This window comes from Lutra lutra, chromosome 8, assembly GCF_902655055.1.
Source record: "Lutra lutra chromosome 8, mLutLut1.2, whole genome shotgun sequence".
In the NCBI taxonomy this organism is placed as follows: domain Eukaryota; kingdom Metazoa; phylum Chordata; class Mammalia; order Carnivora; family Mustelidae; genus Lutra; species Lutra lutra.
Window position 1 is genome coordinate 126,820,559 of NC_062285.1, and position 21,213 is coordinate 126,841,771.

A 21,213-nucleotide genomic window follows, 5' to 3' on the forward strand; every position below is an offset into this window, starting at 1 on the left:
GAAATCCAGTATTTATTCTTTAGTGAACTCATTCTTCCAACAACCACTTCCAGTGTACTCTGAGTACCTGCTCTGGGCCAAGTGCTGCCCTGGGTGCAGTAGATAAAGGATGAGACCAAGCAGACCTGAGACTCACCAGCTGGGCTGTCAGAATGGTGGGGAAGATAGATTATCACAGAATCATTGAAATGAATATAAATTCAAGCTATGAAAAGAACCATGAAAGAGTTGGTGATATGAACTGTGGAAGGTTTCTGCATAGAAATATCAATTGAGCTGAGAGTTTTTTAAAAAGTAGAAGGTATTGAGGCAAAATGAGGGAGAGACAGTGTGGGAATTCTGGGCAGAGGAGGAACACGTGCAAAGGCGCTGGGCAGGAAAAAGCAAGGTGCTTAGAGAACTGAAAGATGGGGACCGAAGAACAGAGAGAGTGAGGTGTTTAGTTCCAGATCATGGTGGAGACCTAGGAAGGGGCCATTCGGCAGCCACACCACACCTGGTGCTGCTGCCCTAGCAGGCACTGGGGCTACAGCAATGAACACAGGGGGCAGAGTCCTTCTGTTATGGAGCTTACATTCCAGCAGCTGGGAGAGTCAGAGACAGGGCAACAGGGAGCAGAGAGAGAAGAAGAAGAAAGAAGAAAGAAGAAAGAAGAAAGAAGAAAGAAGAAAGAAGAAGAAGAAGAAGAAGAAGAGGAGGAGGAGGAGGAGGAGGAGGAGGAAGAAAAAGAGGAAGAGGAGGAAGAGGAAGAGGAAGAAGAGGAAGAAGAAGAGGAGGAGGAGGAGGAGGAAGAAGAAGAAGAAGAAGAAGAGGAAGAGAAAGAAGAAGAGGAAGAGGAAGAAGAGGAAGAAGAAGAAGAAGAAGAGGAAGAAGAAGAAGAAGAAGAAGAAGAAGAGGAAGAAGAAGAGGAAGAAGAGGAGGAGGAAGAGGAAGGAGAAGAAGAAGAAGAAAGGAGGAGGAGGAGAAGGAGGGGGCAGGGGAGAGGAGAGGGAGGGGAGGAGGAGGGAGAAGGGAGGAGGAGGAGGAGAAGAAGAAGAAGAAGAAGAAGAATGGGAAGGGGAAGGGAGGGGGAGGAGGAGGAGAAGAAGAAGGAGTAGGAGAGGAAGAAGAAGAAGGGAGGAAGAAGAAGAAGAAGAAGAATGGGAAGGGGGAGGGAGGGAGAGGGGGAGAAGGAGGAAAAGGAGAAGAAGGAGAAGGAGAAGGAGAAGGAGAAGGAGAAGGAGAAGAAGAAGAAGAAGAAGAAACAAACTAGACAAAATCAGGTAGAGGTAACAGCTATGCAAAGAATTAAATCTCATTTATAAGACAGAGAATGACTAGATATAATATCAGATTGGGGAAGCCACTCTGAGAAAATAACACATCAGCTGAGATCTAAATAACTAGAAAGAACTGGTCCTATTAAAATATGAGTGGGAAGAACATTCTTGGCAAAGGGAACAGCTGGTGCAAAGGCCCAAAGGCAGAATGTACTTGAAGGACAGAAAGAAGGCCAGAGGGGCTGACATCTAGAGGCCAACGGGAAGAGTCTTATAAAATGACACTACTTGGGCATGCAGGGGTCAGATTACACAAAGAACTGTAAATTAAGATGAGGAGTTCAGATTTCAGTATAAGTGCAAACAGCAAGTCTCTGGAATGATCTTAATCTGGAAAGTGACATGATCTGGTCTACATTCCTAAAAGCTCGTTCTGGCTACTAAGCAGACAATGGACTTTATTGCAAAAAAAAAAAAAAAAAATTGAAAGTAGGAAGGCCAGTTCCAAGGTTGTAACACTTGGTCAGGTAAGAAGTGATGGTGGCGGGGCTCGCTAGAGTGATACCAATGACGAGCTGGGGTTAGGATGTTCCCTCTCACCACTCCTATTCAACATCACACTGGGAGTCCTAGCTACTGCAATAAGACAAGAAAAGGAAATAAAATATATATATATTGGGAAGAAAGAAATAAAACTCTTTCTGTTCACAAATGATAGGCTTATCTATGTAGAAAATCCCAAAGAACCAACAAAAACCTCCTAGAACTAATAAGCAATTATAACAAGGTTACAAGATACAAGGTTAACATACAAAAGCCAATTGCTTTCCTATACGCTGGCAATGAACAATTGGAATTGGAAATTTAAATTACAATACCATTTATAATAGCACCCCAGAAATGAGAAGCTTAGGTATAAATCCAACAGAATATGTACTTGATCTACATATAGAAAACCACAAAACTCTGATGAAGGATATCAAAAAAAGATCTAAATATACTGAGAGGGGTTCTGTGTTGATGGGCTGGAAAACTCAACATTGTTAAGATGCTAGACCTACAGATTCAATGTAATCCCAATAAAAATCTTCGACAGATGTCCAACCAATCTTTGACAAAGCAGCAAAGACAATTCAATAGAGAAAGTCTTATTAATAAATTGTTCTGGATTGAGGAGTCAAGATGGCGGAGAAGTAGCAGGCTGAGACTACTTCGGGTAGCGGGAGATCAGCTAAATAGCTTATCTAAAGATTGCAAACACCTACAAATCCAACGGGAGATTGAAGAGAAGAAGAACAGCAATTCCAGAAACAGAAAATCAACCACTTTCTGCAAGGTAGGACTGGCGGAGAAGTGAATCCAAAGCGACGGGAAGATAGACTGCGGCGGGAGGGGCCGGCTCCCGGCGAGTGGCGGAGCAACGGAGCAAAATCAGGACTTTTAAAAGTCTGTTCCGCTGAGGGACATCGCTCCAGAGGCTTAACTGGAAGCCCAGGCGGGGTAAGCGCGGCCTCAGGTCCCGCAGGGTCGCAGAAGGATCGGGGGTGTCTGAGTGTCACAGAGCTTACTGGTATTAGAACGGGGAAGCCGGCTGCAGAGACAGAGCCGAGGAGTGACTCTCAGCTCGGGGTTGCCTTGAACCGGTCGCAGGCTCGGTCAGCTCGGAGCGTGGCCGGAGGCCAGGGTGGCGGGAGTCATTGGGCGCTGTCCTCTGAGGGCGCACTGAGGAGTGGGGCCCCGGGCTCTCGGCTCCTCCGGGCCGGAGACCGGGAGGCCGCCATCTTCATTCCCGTCCTCCGGACTCTACGGAAAGCGCTCAGGGAACAAAAGCTCCCGAAAGCGAACCCGAGCGGATGACTCAGCGCGGCCCCGGGTAAGGGCGGTGCAACTCCGCCTGGGGCAAAGACGCTTGAGAATCACTACAATGGGGCCCTCCCCCAGAATATCAACGGGAAACCCAGCCAGGACCAAGTTCACCTACCAAGGAGAGCGGCGGAATTCCAGAGGAGAGGAAAGCAAAGCACAGAACTCATGGCTTTCTCCCCATGATTTTTTAGCCTTGCAGTTAATTTAATTTTTTTTTCTTTTTCAATTTTTTTTCTTTTTCTCTTCTTCTGCTGAATTTTTTTTCTTTTACCGTTTTCTTTTTTTAACGTTTTTTAAATAGTTTATCTAATATATATATATTTTTTCCTCTTTTTATATTTTTTCTTTATGGGCTTTCTTTTTTTTAATAGTTTCTTTTTTTTTTTTTCTTTCTCTCTGAACCCCTTTTTATCCCCTTTCTCCCCCCTCACAATTCGGGATCTCTTCTGATTTGGCTAAAGCATATTTTCCTGGGGATGTTGCCACACTTTTAGTATTTTACTTGCTCCTTCATGAACTCTTATCTGGACAAAATGACAAGGCGGAAAAATTCACAACAAAAAAAAGAACAAGAGGCAGTACCAAAGGCTAGGGACCTAATCAATACAGACATTGGTAATATGTCAGATATAGAGTTCAGAATGACGATTCTCAAGGTTCTAGCCGGGCTTGAAAAAGGCATGGAAGATATTAAAGCAACCCTCTCGGGAGATATAAAAGCCCTCTCTGGAGAAATAAAAGAACTAAAATCTAACCAAGTTGAAATCAAAAAAGCTATTAATGAGGTGCAATCAAAAATGGAGGCTCTCACTGCTAGGATAAATGAGGCAGAAGAAAGAATTAGCGATATAGAAGACCAAATGACAGAGAATAAAGAAGCTGAGCAAAAGAGGGACAAACAGCTACTGGACCACGAGGGGAGAATTCGAGAGATAAGTGACACCATAAGACGAAACAACATTAGAATAATTGGGATTCCAGAAGAAGAGGAAACAGAGAGGGGAGCAGAAGGTATATTGGAGAGAATTATTGGAGAGAATTTCCCCAATATGGCAAAGGGAACAAGCATCAAAATCCAGGAGGTTCAGAGAACCCCCCTCAAAATCAATAAGAATAGGTCTACACCCCGTCACCTAATAGTAAAATTGACAAGTCTTAGTGACAAAGAAAAGATCCTGAAAGCAGCCCGGGAAAAGAAGTCTGTAACGTACAATGGTAAAAATATTAGATTGGCAGCAGACTTATCCACAGAGACCTGGCAGGCCAGAAAGAGCTGGCATGATATATTCAGAGTACTAAATGAGAAAAACATGCAGCCAAGAATACTATATCCAGCTAGGCTATCATTGAAAATAGACGGAGAGATTAAAAGTTTCCAGGACAAACAAAAACTGAAAGAATTTGCAAATACCAAACCAGCTCTACAGGAAATATTGAAAGGGGTCCTCTAAGCAAAGAGAGACCCTCAAAGTAGTAGATCAGAAAGGAACAGAGACAATATACAATAACAGTCACCTTAAAGGCAATACAATGGCACTAAATTCATATCTCTCAATACTTACCCTGAATGTTAATGGGCTAAAGGCCCCAATCAAAAGACACAGGGTATCAGAATGGATAAAAAAACAAAAACCATCTATATGTTGCCTACAAGAAACTCATCTTACACCCGAAGACACCTCCAGGTTTAAAGTGAGGGGGTGGAAAAGAATTTACCATGCTAATGGACATCAGAAGAAAGCAGGAGTGGCAATCCTTATATCAGATCAATTAGATTTTAAGACAAAGATTATAATAAGAGATGAGGAAGGACACTATATCATACTCAAAGGAACTGTCCAACAAGAAGATCTAACAATTTTAAATATCTATGCCCCTAACGTGGGAGCAGCCAACTATATAAACCAATTAATAACAAAATCAAAGAAACACATCGACAAGAATACAATAATAGTAGGGGATTTTAACACTCCCCTCACTGAAATGGACAGATCATCCAAGCAAAAGATCAACAAGGAAATCAAGGCCTTAAATGACACACTGGACCAGATGGACATCACAGATATATTCAAAACATTTCATCCCAAAGCAACAGAATACACATTCTTCTCTAGTGCACATGGAACATTCTCCAGAATAGATCACATTCTTGGTCCTAAATCAAGTCTCAACCGGTATCAAAAGATTGGGATCATTCCCTGCATATTTTCAGACCACAATGCTCTAAAGCTAGAACTCAATAACAAGAGGAAATTTGGAAAGAGCCCAAATACATGGAGACTAAACAGCATCCTTCTAAAGAATGAATGGGTCAACCAGGAAATCAAAGAAGAATTGAAAAAATTTATGGAAACAAATGATAATGAAAACACAACGGTTCAGAATCTGTGGGACACAACAAAGGCAGTCCTGAGAGGTAAATATATAGCGGTACAAGCCTTTCTCAAGAAACAAGAAAGGTCTCAGGTACACAACCTAACCCTACACCTAAAGGAGCTGGAGAAAGAACAAGAAAGAAACCCTAAACCCAGCAGGAGAAGAGAAATCATAAAGATCAGAGCAGAAATCAATGAAATAGAAACCAAAAAAACAATAGAACAAATCAACGAAACTAGGAGCTGGTTCTTTGAAAGAATTAATAAGATTGATAAACCCCTGGCCAGACTTATCAAAAAGAAAAGAGAGAGGACCCAAATAAATAAAATCATGAATGAAAGAAGACAGATCACAACGAACACCAAAGAAATACAGACAATTATAAGAACATACTATGAGCAACTCTACGCCAACAAATTTGACAATCTGGAAGAAATGGATGCATTCCTAGAGGCATATAAACTACCACAACTGAACCAGGAAGAAATAGAAAGCCTGAACAGACCCATAACCAGTAAGGAGATTGAAACAGTCATCAAAAATCTCCAAACAAACAAAAGCCCAGGGCCAGATGGCTTCCCAGGGGAATTCTACCAAACATTTAAAGAAGAATTAATTCCTATTCTCCTGAAACTGTTCCAAAAAATAGCAATAGAAGGAAAACTTCCAAACTCATTTTATGAGGCCAGCATCACCTTGATCCCAAAACCAGACAAGGATCCCAACAAAAAAGAGAACTACAGACCAATATCCTTGATGAACACAGATGCAAAAATTCTCGCCAAAATACTAGCCAATAGGATTCAACAGTACGTTAAAAGGATTATTCACCACGACCAAGTGGGATTTATTCCAGGGCTGCAAGGCTGGTTCAACATCCGCAAATCAATCAATGTGATACAACACATTAATAAAAGAAAGAACAAGAACCATATGATACTCTCCATAGATGCTGAAAAAGCATTTGACAAAGTACAGCATCCCTTCCTGATCAAAACTCTTCAAAGTGTAGGGATAGATGGCACATACCTCAATATTATCAAAGCCATCTATGAAAAACCCACCGCAAATATCATTCTCAATGGAGAAAAACTGAAAGCTTTTCCGCTAAGGTCAGGAACACGGCAGGGATGTCCGTTATCACCACTGCTATTCAACATAGTACTAGAAGTCCTAGCCTCAGCAATCAGACAACAAAAGGAAATTAAAGGCATCCAAATCGGCAAAGAAGAAGTCAAACTATCACTCTTCGCAGATGATATGATACTCTATGTGGAAAACCCAAAAGACTCCACTCCAAAACTGCTAGAACTTGTACAGGAATTCAGTAAAGTGTCAGGATATAAAATCAATGCACAGAAATCAGTTGCATTTCTCTACACCAACAACAAGACAGAAGAAAGAGAAATTAAGGAGTCCATCCCATTTACAATTGCACCCAAAACTATAAGATACCTAGGAATAAACCTAACCAAAGAGACTAAGAATCTATACTCAGAAAACTATAAAGTATTCATGAAAGAAATTGAGGAAGACACAAAGAAATGGAAAAATGTTCCATGCTCCTGGATTGGAAGAATAAATATTGTGAAAATGTCTATGCTACCTAAAGCAATCTACACATTTAATGCAATTCCTATCAAAGTACCATCCATTTTTTTTCAAAGAAATGGAACAAATCATCCTAAAATTTATATGGAACCAGAAAAGACCTCGAATAGCCAAAGGAATATTGAAAAAGAAAGCCAAAGTAGGTGGCATCACAATTCCGGACTTCAAGCTCTATTACAAAGCTGTCATCATCAAGACAGCATGGTACTGGCACAAAAACAGACACGTAGATCAATGGAACAGAATAGAGAGCCCAGAAATGGACCCTCAACTCTATGGTCAACTCATCTTCGACAAAGCAGGAAAGAATGTCCAATGGAACAAAGACAGCCTCTTCAATAAATGGTGTTGGGAAAATTGGACAGCCACATGCAGAAAAATGAAATTGGATCATTTCCTTACACCACACACGAAAATAGACTCAAAATGGATGAAGGATCTCAATGTGAGAAAGGAATCCATCAAAATCCTCGAGGAGAACACAGGCAGCAACCTCTTCGACGTCAGCCGCAGCAACATCTTCCTAGGAACATCACCAAAGGCAAGGGAAGCAAGGGCAAAAATGAACTTTTGGGATTTTATCAAGATCAAAAGCTTTTGCACAGCAAAGGAAACAGTTAAAAAAACCAAAAGACAACTGACAGAATGGGAGAAGATATTTGCAAATGACATATCAGATAAAGGGCTAGTGTCCAAAATCTATAAAGAACTTAGCAAACTCAACACCCAAAGAACAAATAATCCAATCAAGAAATGGGCAGAGGACATGAACAGACATTTCTGCAAAGAAGACATCCAGATGGCCAACAGACACATGAAAAAGTGCTCCATATCACTCGGCATCAGGGAAATACAAATCAAAACCACCATGAGATATCACCTCACACCAGTCAGAATGGCTAAAATTAACAAGTCAGGAAATGACAGATGCTGGCGAGGATGCGGAGAAAGGGGAACCCTCCTACACTGTTGGTGGGAATGCAAGCTGGTGCAACCACTCTGGAAAACAGCATGGAGGTTCCTCAAAATGTTGAAAATAGAACTACCCTATGACCCTGCAATTGCACTGCTGGGTATTTACCCTAAAGATACAAACGTAGTGATCCGAAGGGGCACGTGCACCCGAATGTTTATAGCAGCAATGTCTACAATAGCCAAACTATGGAAAGAACCTAGATGTCCATCTACAGACGAATGGATAAAGAAGATGTGGTATATATACTCAATGGAATACTATGCAGCCATCAAAAGAAATGAAATCTTGCCATTTGCGACGACGTGGATGGAACTAGAGGGTATCATGCTTAGCGAAATAAGTCAATCGGAGAAAGACAACTATCATATGATCTCCCTGATATGAGGGAGAGGAGATGCAACATGGGGGGTCGAGGGGGTAGGAGAAGAGTAAATGAAACAAGATGGGATTGGGAGGGAGACAAACCATAAGTGACTCTTAATCTCACAAAACAAACTGAGGGTTGATGGGGGGAGGGGGTTGGGAGAGGGGGTGGGGTTATGGATATTGGGGAGGGTATGTGCTATGGTGAGTGTTGTGAAGTGTGTAAACCTGGCGATTCGCAGACCTGTACCCCTGGGGATAAAAATATATGTTTATAAAGCTGTAAAAAAAAAAAAAAAAAAAAAGAAAGAAAGGATGAATCCCCAAGTTTTGTAGCAACATGGACGGGACTGGAAGAGATTATGCTGAGTGAAATAAGTCAAGCAGAGAGAGTCAATTATCATATGGTTTCACTTATTTGTGGAGCATAACAAATAGCATGGAGGACAAGGGGAGATGGAGAGGAGAAGGGAGTTGAGGGAAATTGGAAGGGGAGGTGAACCATGAGAGACTATGGACTCTGAAAAACGATCTGAGAATTTTGAAGGGGTGGGGGGTGGGAGGTTGGGGGCACCAGGTGGTGGGTATTGTAGAGGGCACGGATTGCATGGAGCACTGGGTGTGGTGCAAAAATAATGAATACTGTTATGCTGAAAAAAAAAAATTAAAAAAAAAAAAAAAGAAGAAGAAAAGAACCATAAAGAACTCAAACACTGAGAAGCCAGGTAGAAAAGGGGAGCTAACAAAAGAGACAGAAAGGAAGAGCCAGAGAGATGGAAGATGAACCAGGGGAGGTTGTGTCAGCAGCAGTGAAGAGGCCAGAATGTTTGGAAGAGAAGGGCACCATCAAACATATCCACGGGACGTTAAGAAGTAGAGTCAGACAAGAACTGAACATGTTCTTTGGATGGCCTGCTCATGATCTTACCTGTTTTTATTGAAGTGCTCATTATTTCCTCACTTAAGAGCATTTTACTTATTAAAAATATCAATCCTTTGCCCACCATGTATGTTACAAATATTTTTCTCAGTTATCACTGGTCTTACAACTGTGTTTCTAGTTTTCTGAGTTGTGTTGTTTTGGTTTGCATGTAGTAATTTCACCCTGTTTAGATAGCTTTATTAATTAGTTTCTTTGTGATTCACTTTTTGCTTTCTTGCTTGACTCATTGACATTTTCTTACAGGTTTTTAATGTAAAATTTTATTTCTTTACATTTCACTCCAGTCATTCTGTAATTTGTTTTGGTGTGATGGTGCAAGTAATTTAACTTTACTAAATAGTGAACCATTATCATAGCACTATTTAGTCCATGATCCTCCTTATCTGAAAAGCTTCTATCATTTATTTATATTTTATTTATTAAATAAACAAAATATAAATAAAATTTATATTTTGTTTATTTAATAAATAAAATATAAATTTTATTTATATTTTGTTTATTAAATAAACAAAATATAAATAAAATTTATATTTTATTTATATAAAAAAGAGAGAGCAAGCGAGTATGAGCCAGGGGAGAGGCAGAGGGAGAAGGAGGCTCCCCAATGAGAGTCCAACGTGGGGCTCAATCCCAGGACTCTGGGGATCATGACCTGGATCCCAAGGCAGACACTTAACCAACTGAACGACCCAGGAGCCCCTAATTTTTTTACATCTATACCTGAGTTGATACCCGAGCTTTCTGTTTTGTTCCACTGAGCTATCTATTTTTGCTCCCAGTAGTATTTTTAAAATCATTACAGCTTCATAACAGGTTTAAATAAGTTCATACTCAAATTGCTCTCATTATTTTAAACTCTCACTCTCAGATATTTTTCCTCCAAGAACTTTAAAATCATTTTGAAAATTTAGAAATGTTTTAATCCCATTGAGATTTCAATTAGAACTGTTTTATATACACAAGTCAACTGTGGAAGAACTGGTAGTTTTACAACCTTGAGTTGTCCCATCCAAGAATATGGTATGTCTCTCCATATACTAAAATTTTGTTTTCTGTAATTCTGAAACTGTTTTTATAAAAATAAAGATCCGGGGACGCCTGGGTGGCTCAGTCATTAAGCGTCTGCCTTCGGCTCAGGTCCTGATTCCAGGGTCCTGGGATAGAGCCCCACATCGGGCTCCCTGCTCAGCGGGAAACCTGCTTCTCCCTCTCCCACTTCCTCTGCTTTTGTTTCCTCTCTTGCTGTGTCTCTCTTTGTCAAATAAATAAATAAAATCTTAAAAAAATAAAAATTAAATATAAAAATAAAGATCTTACATATTTCTTGTTACATTTATTCTTAGATTTTTTAATATTTTCTGTAGCTGTTGAAAATTGCATCTTTTGTTCTTTCCATTTTTCTGTAGAGCTTTCTTAAAATTGTTTTTTTAATAGGGGCTCCTGGGTAGCTCAGTTGGTTAAGCATCTGCCTTCAGCTCAGGTCATGATCCTGGGATCCTGGGATCAAGCTCTGAGTTGGGTTCCCTCCTCAGTGGGGAGTCTGCTTCTTCCTTTCCATCTGTTGTTCCCTCTGCTTGTTCTCTCTCTCTCTCTCTGTCAAATAAATAGATAAAATCTTTAAATTTTTTTTTTAAATAAAATAAAGTTGTTTTTAATAAATCGTTTTGTTCCATTTATCTAAAATATTTAGAAGTTTTCAAAGGCATCAAGGGCAAAACATCCGATTTTAGTCATGAAAAGCTGATATTGCCCCATTTTCTACAACCTGCAGACAAGATCCTGTAATTCAATGCATTTACCCTTTGCACTGGTAAGAAAGTCTGCCCCTTAAAAGCGAAATGATACTCTCCAACCCACCACATCTGCCACCTGGAGGGTAGCCAGCCATCTGTCAAGATGAAGCCATGCTGGGACCCATCCTTCTGCCACATCTGTTTGTAGTCTGTCTCTTCTGGTGTTTGACTTTGCCTAAAAATGCAACTGCAGCCAGAAATGGATTTTCTCCACTTTGATGTGACCTAGGACTCCAGTCAAAACCAAGCTTACCATGTCACAGATAATCTATAAAAATTGAGCCAACTGATTCACAGACCTGTACCCCTGGGGATAAAAATACATTATATGTTTATTTTAAAATTAAAAAATTAATTAAAATTTTTAAAAAATAAAAATAAAATGAATTTAAGATACTGTCACTGGTTACAGAAAATTATTAATAAAAACTTTTTAAAAAGTAAAAAAAATTGAGCCAACCATCAAAGTTGTCCTGTGGGCTCCAAGCCCTCTCTATTGGCCATCAGTCAGAGACTAACATGCCAGGATGCATCCCGCCAGGAGGGGCAAACCCAGGCGGCAAGTGGGCAGGCAGGAAGCACCTGGGGAGAAGCAATGTCCGGACTCAGAATCTTCTTTCCCACCAACCGGACAAGTTAGGGCTCTGGTTCTTGTCACAGCCACCAGGGGGAGCCAAACCACAGAGTCGAGCGGCAGGCGCCCTAAGCCAGGCAGGACATGCATTCTGGCAGCAGCACAGCCTCCTGCAGCAGAAAGAGTCCTTACACACTCCTCCACTCCCCCGGCCGGCTGACGAGCCTACCCATGCTCTCTTGTACCGGTACAGGACTTGCTCAGATCTTCAGGTTTGTTACTCTCGCCCTCGACTCGTGGCCCTCAAACATGCTGTCCCCTCCGCCCTTTGTCCACCACGATGTCCCACTCCTTCAGGCTGAACTTCTCGGGAGTGTCTGTTTTACACTCCACCATAAGCTTCATCACGGCAGGAACCCTGTGTCCCGTGGGCTGTGGCACCCCTGGCATCTAGCACCAGGCTCACTACGACGCAGGCACTCAGCAACCACCGCCACACTGATTCCGAGCATTAGCTGGTCATCATTACAAGCCTGCCTGCCCAGACCTCGTTATGAGAAGGGAGGACTGGGCTGGATTGGCAAGCCACCCCTGAGACTGCAGACCATAAAACAGGGTTTCTCAAAAACCCCTTTGAAAGCACATTCCAGTTTAAGGGTCTTGCCTCCAGCAGCACCCTAGGAGGCCCCATTGTCTCAGGGCTGTGTGTGGCTACAGAACCACGGTAGGAAAAACAATGTCTGGGGGGCCCAGACAGCCAACCAGACCACTGGAATGCCTCCTGGGACTATTATAGGACTCCTGCTATAATTAAACCCATTCCAATGAATCTGCTATTGCTTTGGTGACAAGTCGTTGGTCTTGTGACTTCTACATTCAGCCTTCCAAAAGGCGGAAAAGTAAACCTACACAGTCCCAGAGGGACTTCACGAAGCCCCTCCCCCTTCCTCCCCGCAAAATGACCATGGGCTGACTCTGCCAGCCAAGGTGGAGATAAGACATGAAGGTGGACAGCAGCAACGTGCAGGGTGACTTGATCACAGCTTTGCTTTATGAAGACTGGTCAGACAGAGGGCATGAGGGCCTGGAGCCTAAGACGGAGAGGATGCGAGAGGCTGGACCGGGCTGTGACAGGACATGAGGGGTGAGGAAGATGGAAGGTGTCAAAGGCAGTGATGGACGCCAGGACTCCCTGCTAAGGAGCGTCTCAGGGCCCAGAGTGAGCAGAGACTAACCAGCACAGGATCATACGAACAGCATGTTTGCAGATCACCAGAGACTTAAAGATGTCTCCAGCCTAATTCAGAGGGACACATTCTGAACTAGACTCATTTACATCCAGAAAATCCTCACACACTGAAATGTTAGGTGATTTCCTCCCACCAGCCAACCCCCAGCCCCCAGCCCTTTCCATCACCATAACAACCATGTTATGACAAGCTGCATGGCATCATCAGGAAGGACTCTCACCCCCACCCCAGAGATCTCATCTTCTGGGGTTAGCTGCCAGCTTCCTATGACACACAGCGCTCCCCCCAACCCCCCGCACCATCCCGTGTCCCCTGTGTCCTTCCCACGCCCTACATCCCTAGGCACTGATACAATTCCAGACGCATCCTGGCTTTATTCACCACAGCGGAATCCTCAGACTACCGCTTGGGTCCTACCGCCCAGAGGATTCGTGAATTGGAGAAATTCCAGAATTACATAATTCATACACGGTAGTAAGAATATCGACAGCATGCCTGGAGGGGGCCCAGCTGGTTAAGCATCCAACTCTTGATTTTGGTTCAGGTCACGATCTTAGGGTCAAGAGACTGAGCCCTGCATCAGGCTCTGTGCTCAGCGTGGAGTCTGCTTGCGATTCTCTCTCCCTCCCCCTCTGCCCCTCCACTTCTTTGTGCTCTCTCTCTCTCTCTCAAGTAAATATTTAAAAAAAAGAAGAAGAAGAAGAATACAGGTAAAGGCTATACAGTTAAGGACCAAAAGGGATGCAGGAAAAAACATAGTCCAAATCCATCCCTAACTATCTGGGACACCTTGGGCAACTTACCTCACCTCTCTGAGACTCCATTTCCTTAGTTTCAACCGAGATATTAGTCGTATTACAGAGATTTTCTTAGAGTTGAACAAAATATATATCAAGTATTTAACTTAGCGGCTGGCACGTGACAAATGTTCAGAATCTGTCCTTATGCTCACTAGATGGTAAAACCTTGGGAGCAAGGATTCCATTCTGAACGAGTTTTGAATGAGTTGGCCTCGTTCAGCGATATGTCAGGAGCACCCAGTGAGCCCATGGCCCAGGGAAGGTGCGCAGTTACTGCTTGTTAGAAGGATGCATGAACTTATCACTGTTTAAGAAGCCAGGAAATGAAGGGAGAAAGAGACACAGGCAAGGGGACCTCATATGGAGCACAAAGGGAAGAAACATTGACCAGAGTGCTGTCCAAATCCAAGCACGTCGAAGAACAGCTGCCCCAACCCGGATTGAGGCCATGCTCGACACTAACTGCGTGTCTCCAGGACTGAGTGAGGGGCCGCGGGGATGGGCGAGTTAGGGGCAGCATGAGCTCCTAACAGAGGAGCCCCTCCCTCCTCTGAGGGAGACAGAAAGAAGCACAAGTGCGGAGGAAACATCTAGAACGATTCAGGGTTTGCATGTATTTCGTTTGAACTGTTGGCTGGTCACTGGGGAGCACCGCCGGCGGAGCTACAGTACTGCCTGGAGCCCGCGGGAGGTGGGCCACATGTGCGGCTGGGAGAGGAGGGCAAGGCTGGAACGACAGAAGAAAGAGGAAGATGCTGGGAGTGTACCTGAGGCCGTGAGAAAATAGAGAGGAAGATGCAAAGGACGGAGCCTCGGAAAACAGCCACAGCAAGACAGAAAGAGGAGCCGTCTGGACACTGATGCTCTTTCTCCATTTCCTATCTTTGGAAATGGCTGGCTTGAGTTGCGGGTAGGAGTACTCAGAGGTCTGCTGGGATGACCAGAAGTATGTGAGGAAACAGGAGAGCAGTCACTCGTGGCCACGTTACATCCCCGTAAAATGGAACTGAACCACAGCAACTCACAGTACCTGAGAGTGTGTTTCTCTTCTTCACTTTATGGCACTTGTCGGCTTTAATCTTGGCCACCGTGAACAAGTAGGCCTCAGCAGCGTCATATCCAACTTCTGATAACACGTTCCAGTAGTAGATGAGGTGCAGCCTTGTCCAGAAGCTTGGGTTTCGGATCTTTGATAGAAAGTCTGTGATACTTACAACACAACATGTTAATGTAAGTCATTTCTGTATTTCGTGTCTTGAAGGGAAGCTATTCTGCTATCTGCCCCATTCCATCAGCCTATTTATAAACTCCTTAACTACTATGACTTTCATAGGTCGCCAGATAAATGTGAGCCTGTCACTCTTAAGCACTCAAAGCCATTGCCACTCATCTGTCCAGGTGGCCACCTCCTCCAGGCAGGCTCCCCGAATCTCCCAGGCAGAGTGAGCCCCTCCTTCTCCCAAGCTTGCCAGCTCTGTGTCTTTGCTCTAATGAAGCACTGACTCCCATGGGTAGCTCTTCTTTGGCTCCACATGCTCCCCGCCAGACAAGAGCTGCATCCCCAGGGCCTACAAGAGCTGGGATTCAGAGCGAGTCAAGGATACATGTTTGCCAAGGGGTGCATAAGAGGACAAGGGGGGAGGGGACAGAGAGGAGTAGAGAGGAGGGAAAAGAAAGAAAGGGACAGGAGGAAATTCAGAGGGTCTAGCAGGACGATGTGGCCAATCCTTTATCCTAGCCCATCTACAAATCTTCCTGCCTCTGGAATTGTCCTAACTTTGAGAGGAACCCCATGGAGTCACTCTGAGAGCCGGGTGATCCACCGGAGCGATGCTGGGAATCTGTGAGCCACAGAAAGGGGATGCCAAAGGAGGGGCCCATCCGAAGGAAGGCACAGGTGCTTGACCGGGTTTGTGAATGAAGGAGCCCCCGCTTAAGGGACACGTGGGCGTGTCAGCACCGCGCTCAGCAGAGGAAGGAGGAGATATGCTCCAAGGCCGCCGCGCAGAAGGACAAGACTTACCTGGGGCTTGAGAGGAAGCTGCACAGGTCGCCCCAGGAGCCGCTCATTTTCATGTGCCACGGCAGCTCCTCGTACACTCTCCAGAAAGTCGTCTGCCGCTGGAAGTATCGGGCTAAGACTCGGTGGAAATGTGTCTTCCTGTGATTCGTTGGGTTCTGAAAGGTATATGGACTGCTTTCTCTGACGGGAGTGAGCACACCTATTGAGAAATCAATCACAGTGGAAGGCATCTGCCTTTTTAGTACGTGAAAACACTACATAACAGCTCTGTGGCCATCATTAGAGATAATGAACAGGGAGTTGGGGGAAAAAAACCCATGAAATATTAAAAATATACCTTCTTATAAGTCCGTCTGAATTTACCAAAGAATTAGAGTTATGATCACTGACCCAGATTTTGAAAAGCTAGGGGGGCACACTCATTTTTCACACTATCTTCCCCTCCCCCCAAGAAATGTTCATAACCTACTTTTTTCTATCTTAATTATACGTCATGGTTGTCACCTAAATGAACACTTTCAAATATGTGAGGACACGCAGTTTGGAGAAGTTAGTCTGCCCCAGGGTCTCGGAGAGGCAAGGGGAAGTTAAGCAGACTAACGACAGATTGGACACTACGGGCCAGATGTCGGTATTTTCTCCACCAGAGGAGGGATTCCAACAGATCGTACTACCCAGAAACGAGCTCCTTAAAAACAAAAGGGTTTTGTTGCATTAAAAGTTTAGAGGTACCTATCCTTGGACGGTGAAACAGTATTTTAAATTTTCTGCTTGAGGCTTTTTCTCCAAGATGAATCATTCTGCTGGATGGCCTACGCGGCCCAGCTCTTCACAAGAGCAGTAACAGAAAAGAAGCCCATTTGGGGCCCCTGGGTGGCTCAGCTGTTAAGCCTCTGCCTTCGGCTCAGGTCATGATCCTGGGATCCTGGGATTGAGCCCCACATTGGGCTCCCTGCTCATCGGGGAGCCTGCTTCTCCCTTTCCCACTCCCCCTGCTTGTGTTCCCTCTCTCGCTGTCTCTCTGTCAAATAAATAGAATCTTAAAAAAAGAAGAAGGGGAGCCCACTGCTCAAATAACCACTCCACATCCATTGGAACGATTTCCTGGTTATCTGTGCACTTGGAGAGACTTCATGCTAGCTGGTGGCATGTACAGTGATTCAGAAACCCATAGAGGAAGAAGGAAACTCCTCTCTTCCTGTGGTCACTGTGAGGGCATTTCTGTGGGTCATAAATAGGGAGGGGGGTTGGGGAATGAGAGAGAAGGAGAACTAGGACAAATATTACCCTGCGTCCAAGATTTAGAGTATTAAACACAGGGCTTAAAGGGCACAAAACACTGTCACAGAAAACAGCTTATCCTTTTACAAAATGACCTTGTGAGATATGAAAGGATATGAAAATCTGTGATCTTCCCGTGTAATTTTACATGTCAACTTTACTGGCCTAAGGGATTCCCCGAGAGCTGGTTAGGTATTATTTCAGGGTGTGTCTCTGAGGGCGTTTCTAGAGAAGATTCGCATCCGAACCAGTAGACAGAGTGAAGATTGCCCTCACCAAGCAGGTGGGCATCATCTGATCAGCTAAGGGCCGGAACAGAAAAAGGCAGAGGAAGGAGAGTTTTCTCTCTGCTGGAGCTGGAATCTCTCTCTTCTCAGCACTTCCGGGTCTCAGATCTTCAGACTCAGACTAGAACTTACAGCATTGGCTCCCCTGATTCCCAGGCCTTGGACTTGGACTGGAACTCTACCAACAGCTTTCCTGGGCCTCCAGCTTGTAGATGGCAAGATCCTGGGGCTTCCCAATCACCATAACCACATAAGCCAAACCCTCACAATCTTTTTCTAGAGCTCTATATAGAGATAAACATATAGAGAGATACATTGAGTTATATAGAGACAGAGATCTAAACCTATTGGTCCTGTTTCTCTGGAGAACCCTGGTTAACCCAATCCCCATATAACAGACAAAGCTACTTAAACTCAGAGGGACCAGGTGGCTAGAGGCCAGCCCATGACTGAAGCAGCAGGATTCAAACCTTCTGACCTTCCTGCACGAGGTATGAGGAATGGCTCGACCTCAGCATCATCCACACATACAAAGTTCAGCACAATTCTCACCAACTTACTGACTGGTATTTCTGTAGTGTCGTTCTCTCTCATGACAGGCTAGATGATGCTATGTGGACAAATGGCCCCAAAATCTCAGTGGCTTAAAACAGCAAAGGTTTATCATGCCATCACAGGTTGGCTGGACCTCCAAACCCAGGTCTACTCACTCCGGGACTGAGAGACCAGGCACCATCTGGAACATTGCCAGGAGCCATGTACAACCATTGGACAGCACTGGTGCTTCCCAAGGTCGGTGGAGGGGCTAGAAATATTGGCAATTGGCTGTCATGGCCACCACAGTGCTTATCATTGTGCCAGATGCTATATTAAGCACCTTACATTAAGCATACTTAGTATTTTTATTACCTTTGAGGTAAATACTGTGATTATCCCCATTTGCAGGTGAGAAATTGAGTCTTAGAAAGTTAAGCACCTTTCACAAGGTCATGCCAGTTCTGTCAGATTCCAAAGTCATTACTCTTATTAAGAAATTGTTTATAATAAAACTCATGGTGATTGCCAGTAGGAAAGAAGGTAGACTCTTTGCCAAACAGCAGACAGGCCTGGGAATGAGGTAAAGAGAGGCTGGAATGAGGCTGTTCCTCTCCCATAACCAGTGTCACCTGCAGGTAGCTCAAACCTCCTCCCCTCTCCTGTGGTCAGCCCTCCAGATCCTGATTCCACTACAGGCAAAAACTAGAGACTGGCTCTCAAAACAATGGATATGGAAGCTTCTAGAAATGGCAGAGCCAAAAAACCAACTGCCAGGAATAGCTGTGCATTCATTCACTGAACATCAATCACATGTAACTGGAGTGGGGCCCAGGGAATTCAGACCTGCGTGAAGGAGTCCGATAAAATGGAAGAACCCTCAGGCCAACAGGACTCAAGATCACCAGTTGATCTGCATGGGTCATTTTGGGAAAGATGGTAGATAAAAGGCCACAAGGGAGACAGATGAGTAAAACAAAGGGAAAATTCATAATGGCTAACATCTCTCAAGAATTTACTACATGCCAGGCCTACTCTATATACTTACAATTACATGAATCCGTCATTGAATGCTTACTAGTAATGATGTTCTGAGGTTGGTTCACTGATTACTTTAAGAGGGACCTGGGTACAGAGTGGTGAAATGATGTAGCCACAGCTTCAGCTGGAAAGTGGGAAAGCCAAGGCTCACCCCCAATCTCGCATCAGGACCCCATTTTTACCCATTATGCTATGCTGACTCCTTCCTCAACAATTGCTGTAAAATGGGCTTCACAGATTGGGTTTTCAGAGCTTTATGAGGTGAGGAGTTCTTAGAAGAAAAAGAAGGGGCTCTTTCCAGGAAGGGCTCCCTGAGATCCTGAGGAAGGGTGGAGTTTGGGGGAGGAAGCTCTCATGGCTCAGGTCTCCTAGAAAACACCTATTCCCCCTTGGGACACCAGCACCACCCTGGCACCTCTCGATCATGGGACAAAGGGAGAGGGTCCTCAGCACAAGGCCTTGTTTTCTCATGGTGGACCTCGCAGGGGCAGTTGGGAGGTACCCACACCAGTAAGCACAAACAAGAGCCTCTCCGGGGTGAGTATAGCCAACAGATGGGGGAGCCCATGGAACACTGCTCAGGGACTCCCACAGACACCCAGAGCAGGTGAGGACTTTCTAGGAGGCCAGTGAGAACCAGAATTGATGTGACCGAGCCTTGTCGAAGGATGGTCTATGTACACAAGAAATAAAGGAAATAATGTAGATGAAGTGGCTGGCACAGTGAAAGCACTAAATAGAAGGTAGTGGCCATGATAGCCGAGGGCAACAAGCCACGGTAATGATCTAGAAGCAATAGAAGAGCATCTCCCAGCTTTTCTACTCTCCTCCCTAATAGACCTTTTCCTTTCCAGCCCCACTAACATGCACGCACGCACACATGCGTACACACACATGGGCACCCACACACAAAGTATGCAAGACCAAGTAATCCTCAGCTCTAGTAGCAGAAGGGGAGAGATGCCTCTCTAGCACAGCCCAGGGATCAAAGCATGCCTCTAGACTAGCGGACGTTCGATAGGAGTAACTTAAGTTACACACTTGAATATAATACCAGAGTATTAATCTCAAAGGAATGGAGCATGCATATGTATGCATGGGAAAGAGACTAGTTGGCCCTAAAAGGAAGGATGTGACATTTGGACAAAATATGTCAAAAGATAGCCCTTTACCAAAAATATCATCACAAACTCAAGTCCTCTAGCCCTAGTTTTGGGATCTTTTTTCTCCTTATAGGATGTGTTTGCTTCCCGTGCTCAGGCCATGTGGAAGTGAATTATTGAAATGACAATTCCCTGTGCCTCCAGGAAAGATGTATTCATGTCCTGATTCCACAGCATGAAAAGTTGGGTTGGCTTTGTTTTGTTTTGTTTTGTTTTGTTTCTGAAAATAGTATTGCCAGCAGTGTCTTATTTTGGGGCTCACAGTGCAGAGAAGGGGTACAGCCTATACCCAGAATCTTAACAGCCACACCATGGCCCTTTCGTTCCTGTACCTCCAAGAGTGTTACTGTTCTTTGGGAAAACGAAGAGACTGAGTGCTGCAAACCATTGGAGGCCAATGGGCAGAAGAGCAGGCTTCACACCTAGAAACATCCTCATTCCTTGCCCTGTTCTCTTTGCCACGTTATGTAACTTCAGAGGTGGTGGAAATGATGACAATGTAGGAGGGGAACAGTGGAAAGGATTTATCTTTTTAAAAAAGAAAGTGAAAGAGGACATAGTAAACCTAAAAGGAAATTTGCACAGAGCTTAGAATCTTTGCAGAGGCTGTGATTTAAAGGCTTTTTTAAGTCCTCATACCTGTACGAGGACCCTATATGAATAGAATGGTCTGCCTCTAGATCAAGTGTCTGTGATTGCCATCGTGTCTCAGGTTCAAACCTACTGTCCTTTCAGAAGAGGACAGAATTTGATCTCAGATTTAGGGTAGAGACTGCTGATGCCTATGCTGTAACCACATACCTCATCTTTGTTAGTGACAGATGCCAACCTTGGTTTAGGGTAGCAACACTCCTGTTGAAACCTCTATTCACCAGCTTCCCTTGTATCTAGTGCAGCCAAACAACAAAGTTCTGGAAATATAGCGGAAATGTTGGTGGAAACCTGGGAAAGCTCCTTAAAAGGAAATGAAAGCCCTTCCTCTTCTCTTCATCCTTCCTGTTGCCCAAAATGCAATGGCTGGAGCTCTAGCAGCCATGCTGCTTCCAACAGTCATGAACATGAGGTGACCTTGA

The 21,213-nt window shown here is 44.1% G+C and overlaps 1 protein-coding gene across 1 annotated transcript in view; it reads right to left on the reverse strand.

The window, feature by feature from the left end:
- The window catches only part of LOC125107005 (putative tetratricopeptide repeat protein 41), a 96,174-nt gene that overhangs the window by 39,001 nt on the left and 35,960 nt on the right, over positions 1 to 21,213 (reverse strand). Inside the window, exons 7-8 of the mRNA XM_047741547.1 lie at positions 15,835 to 16,033; positions 14,842 to 15,020 (exon numbers count right to left, since the gene is read on the reverse strand). Coding sequence (XP_047597503.1) covers positions 14,842 to 15,020; positions 15,835 to 16,033 — 378 coding nt within the window. The remainder of the gene's footprint in view (positions 1 to 14,841; positions 15,021 to 15,834; positions 16,034 to 21,213) is intronic.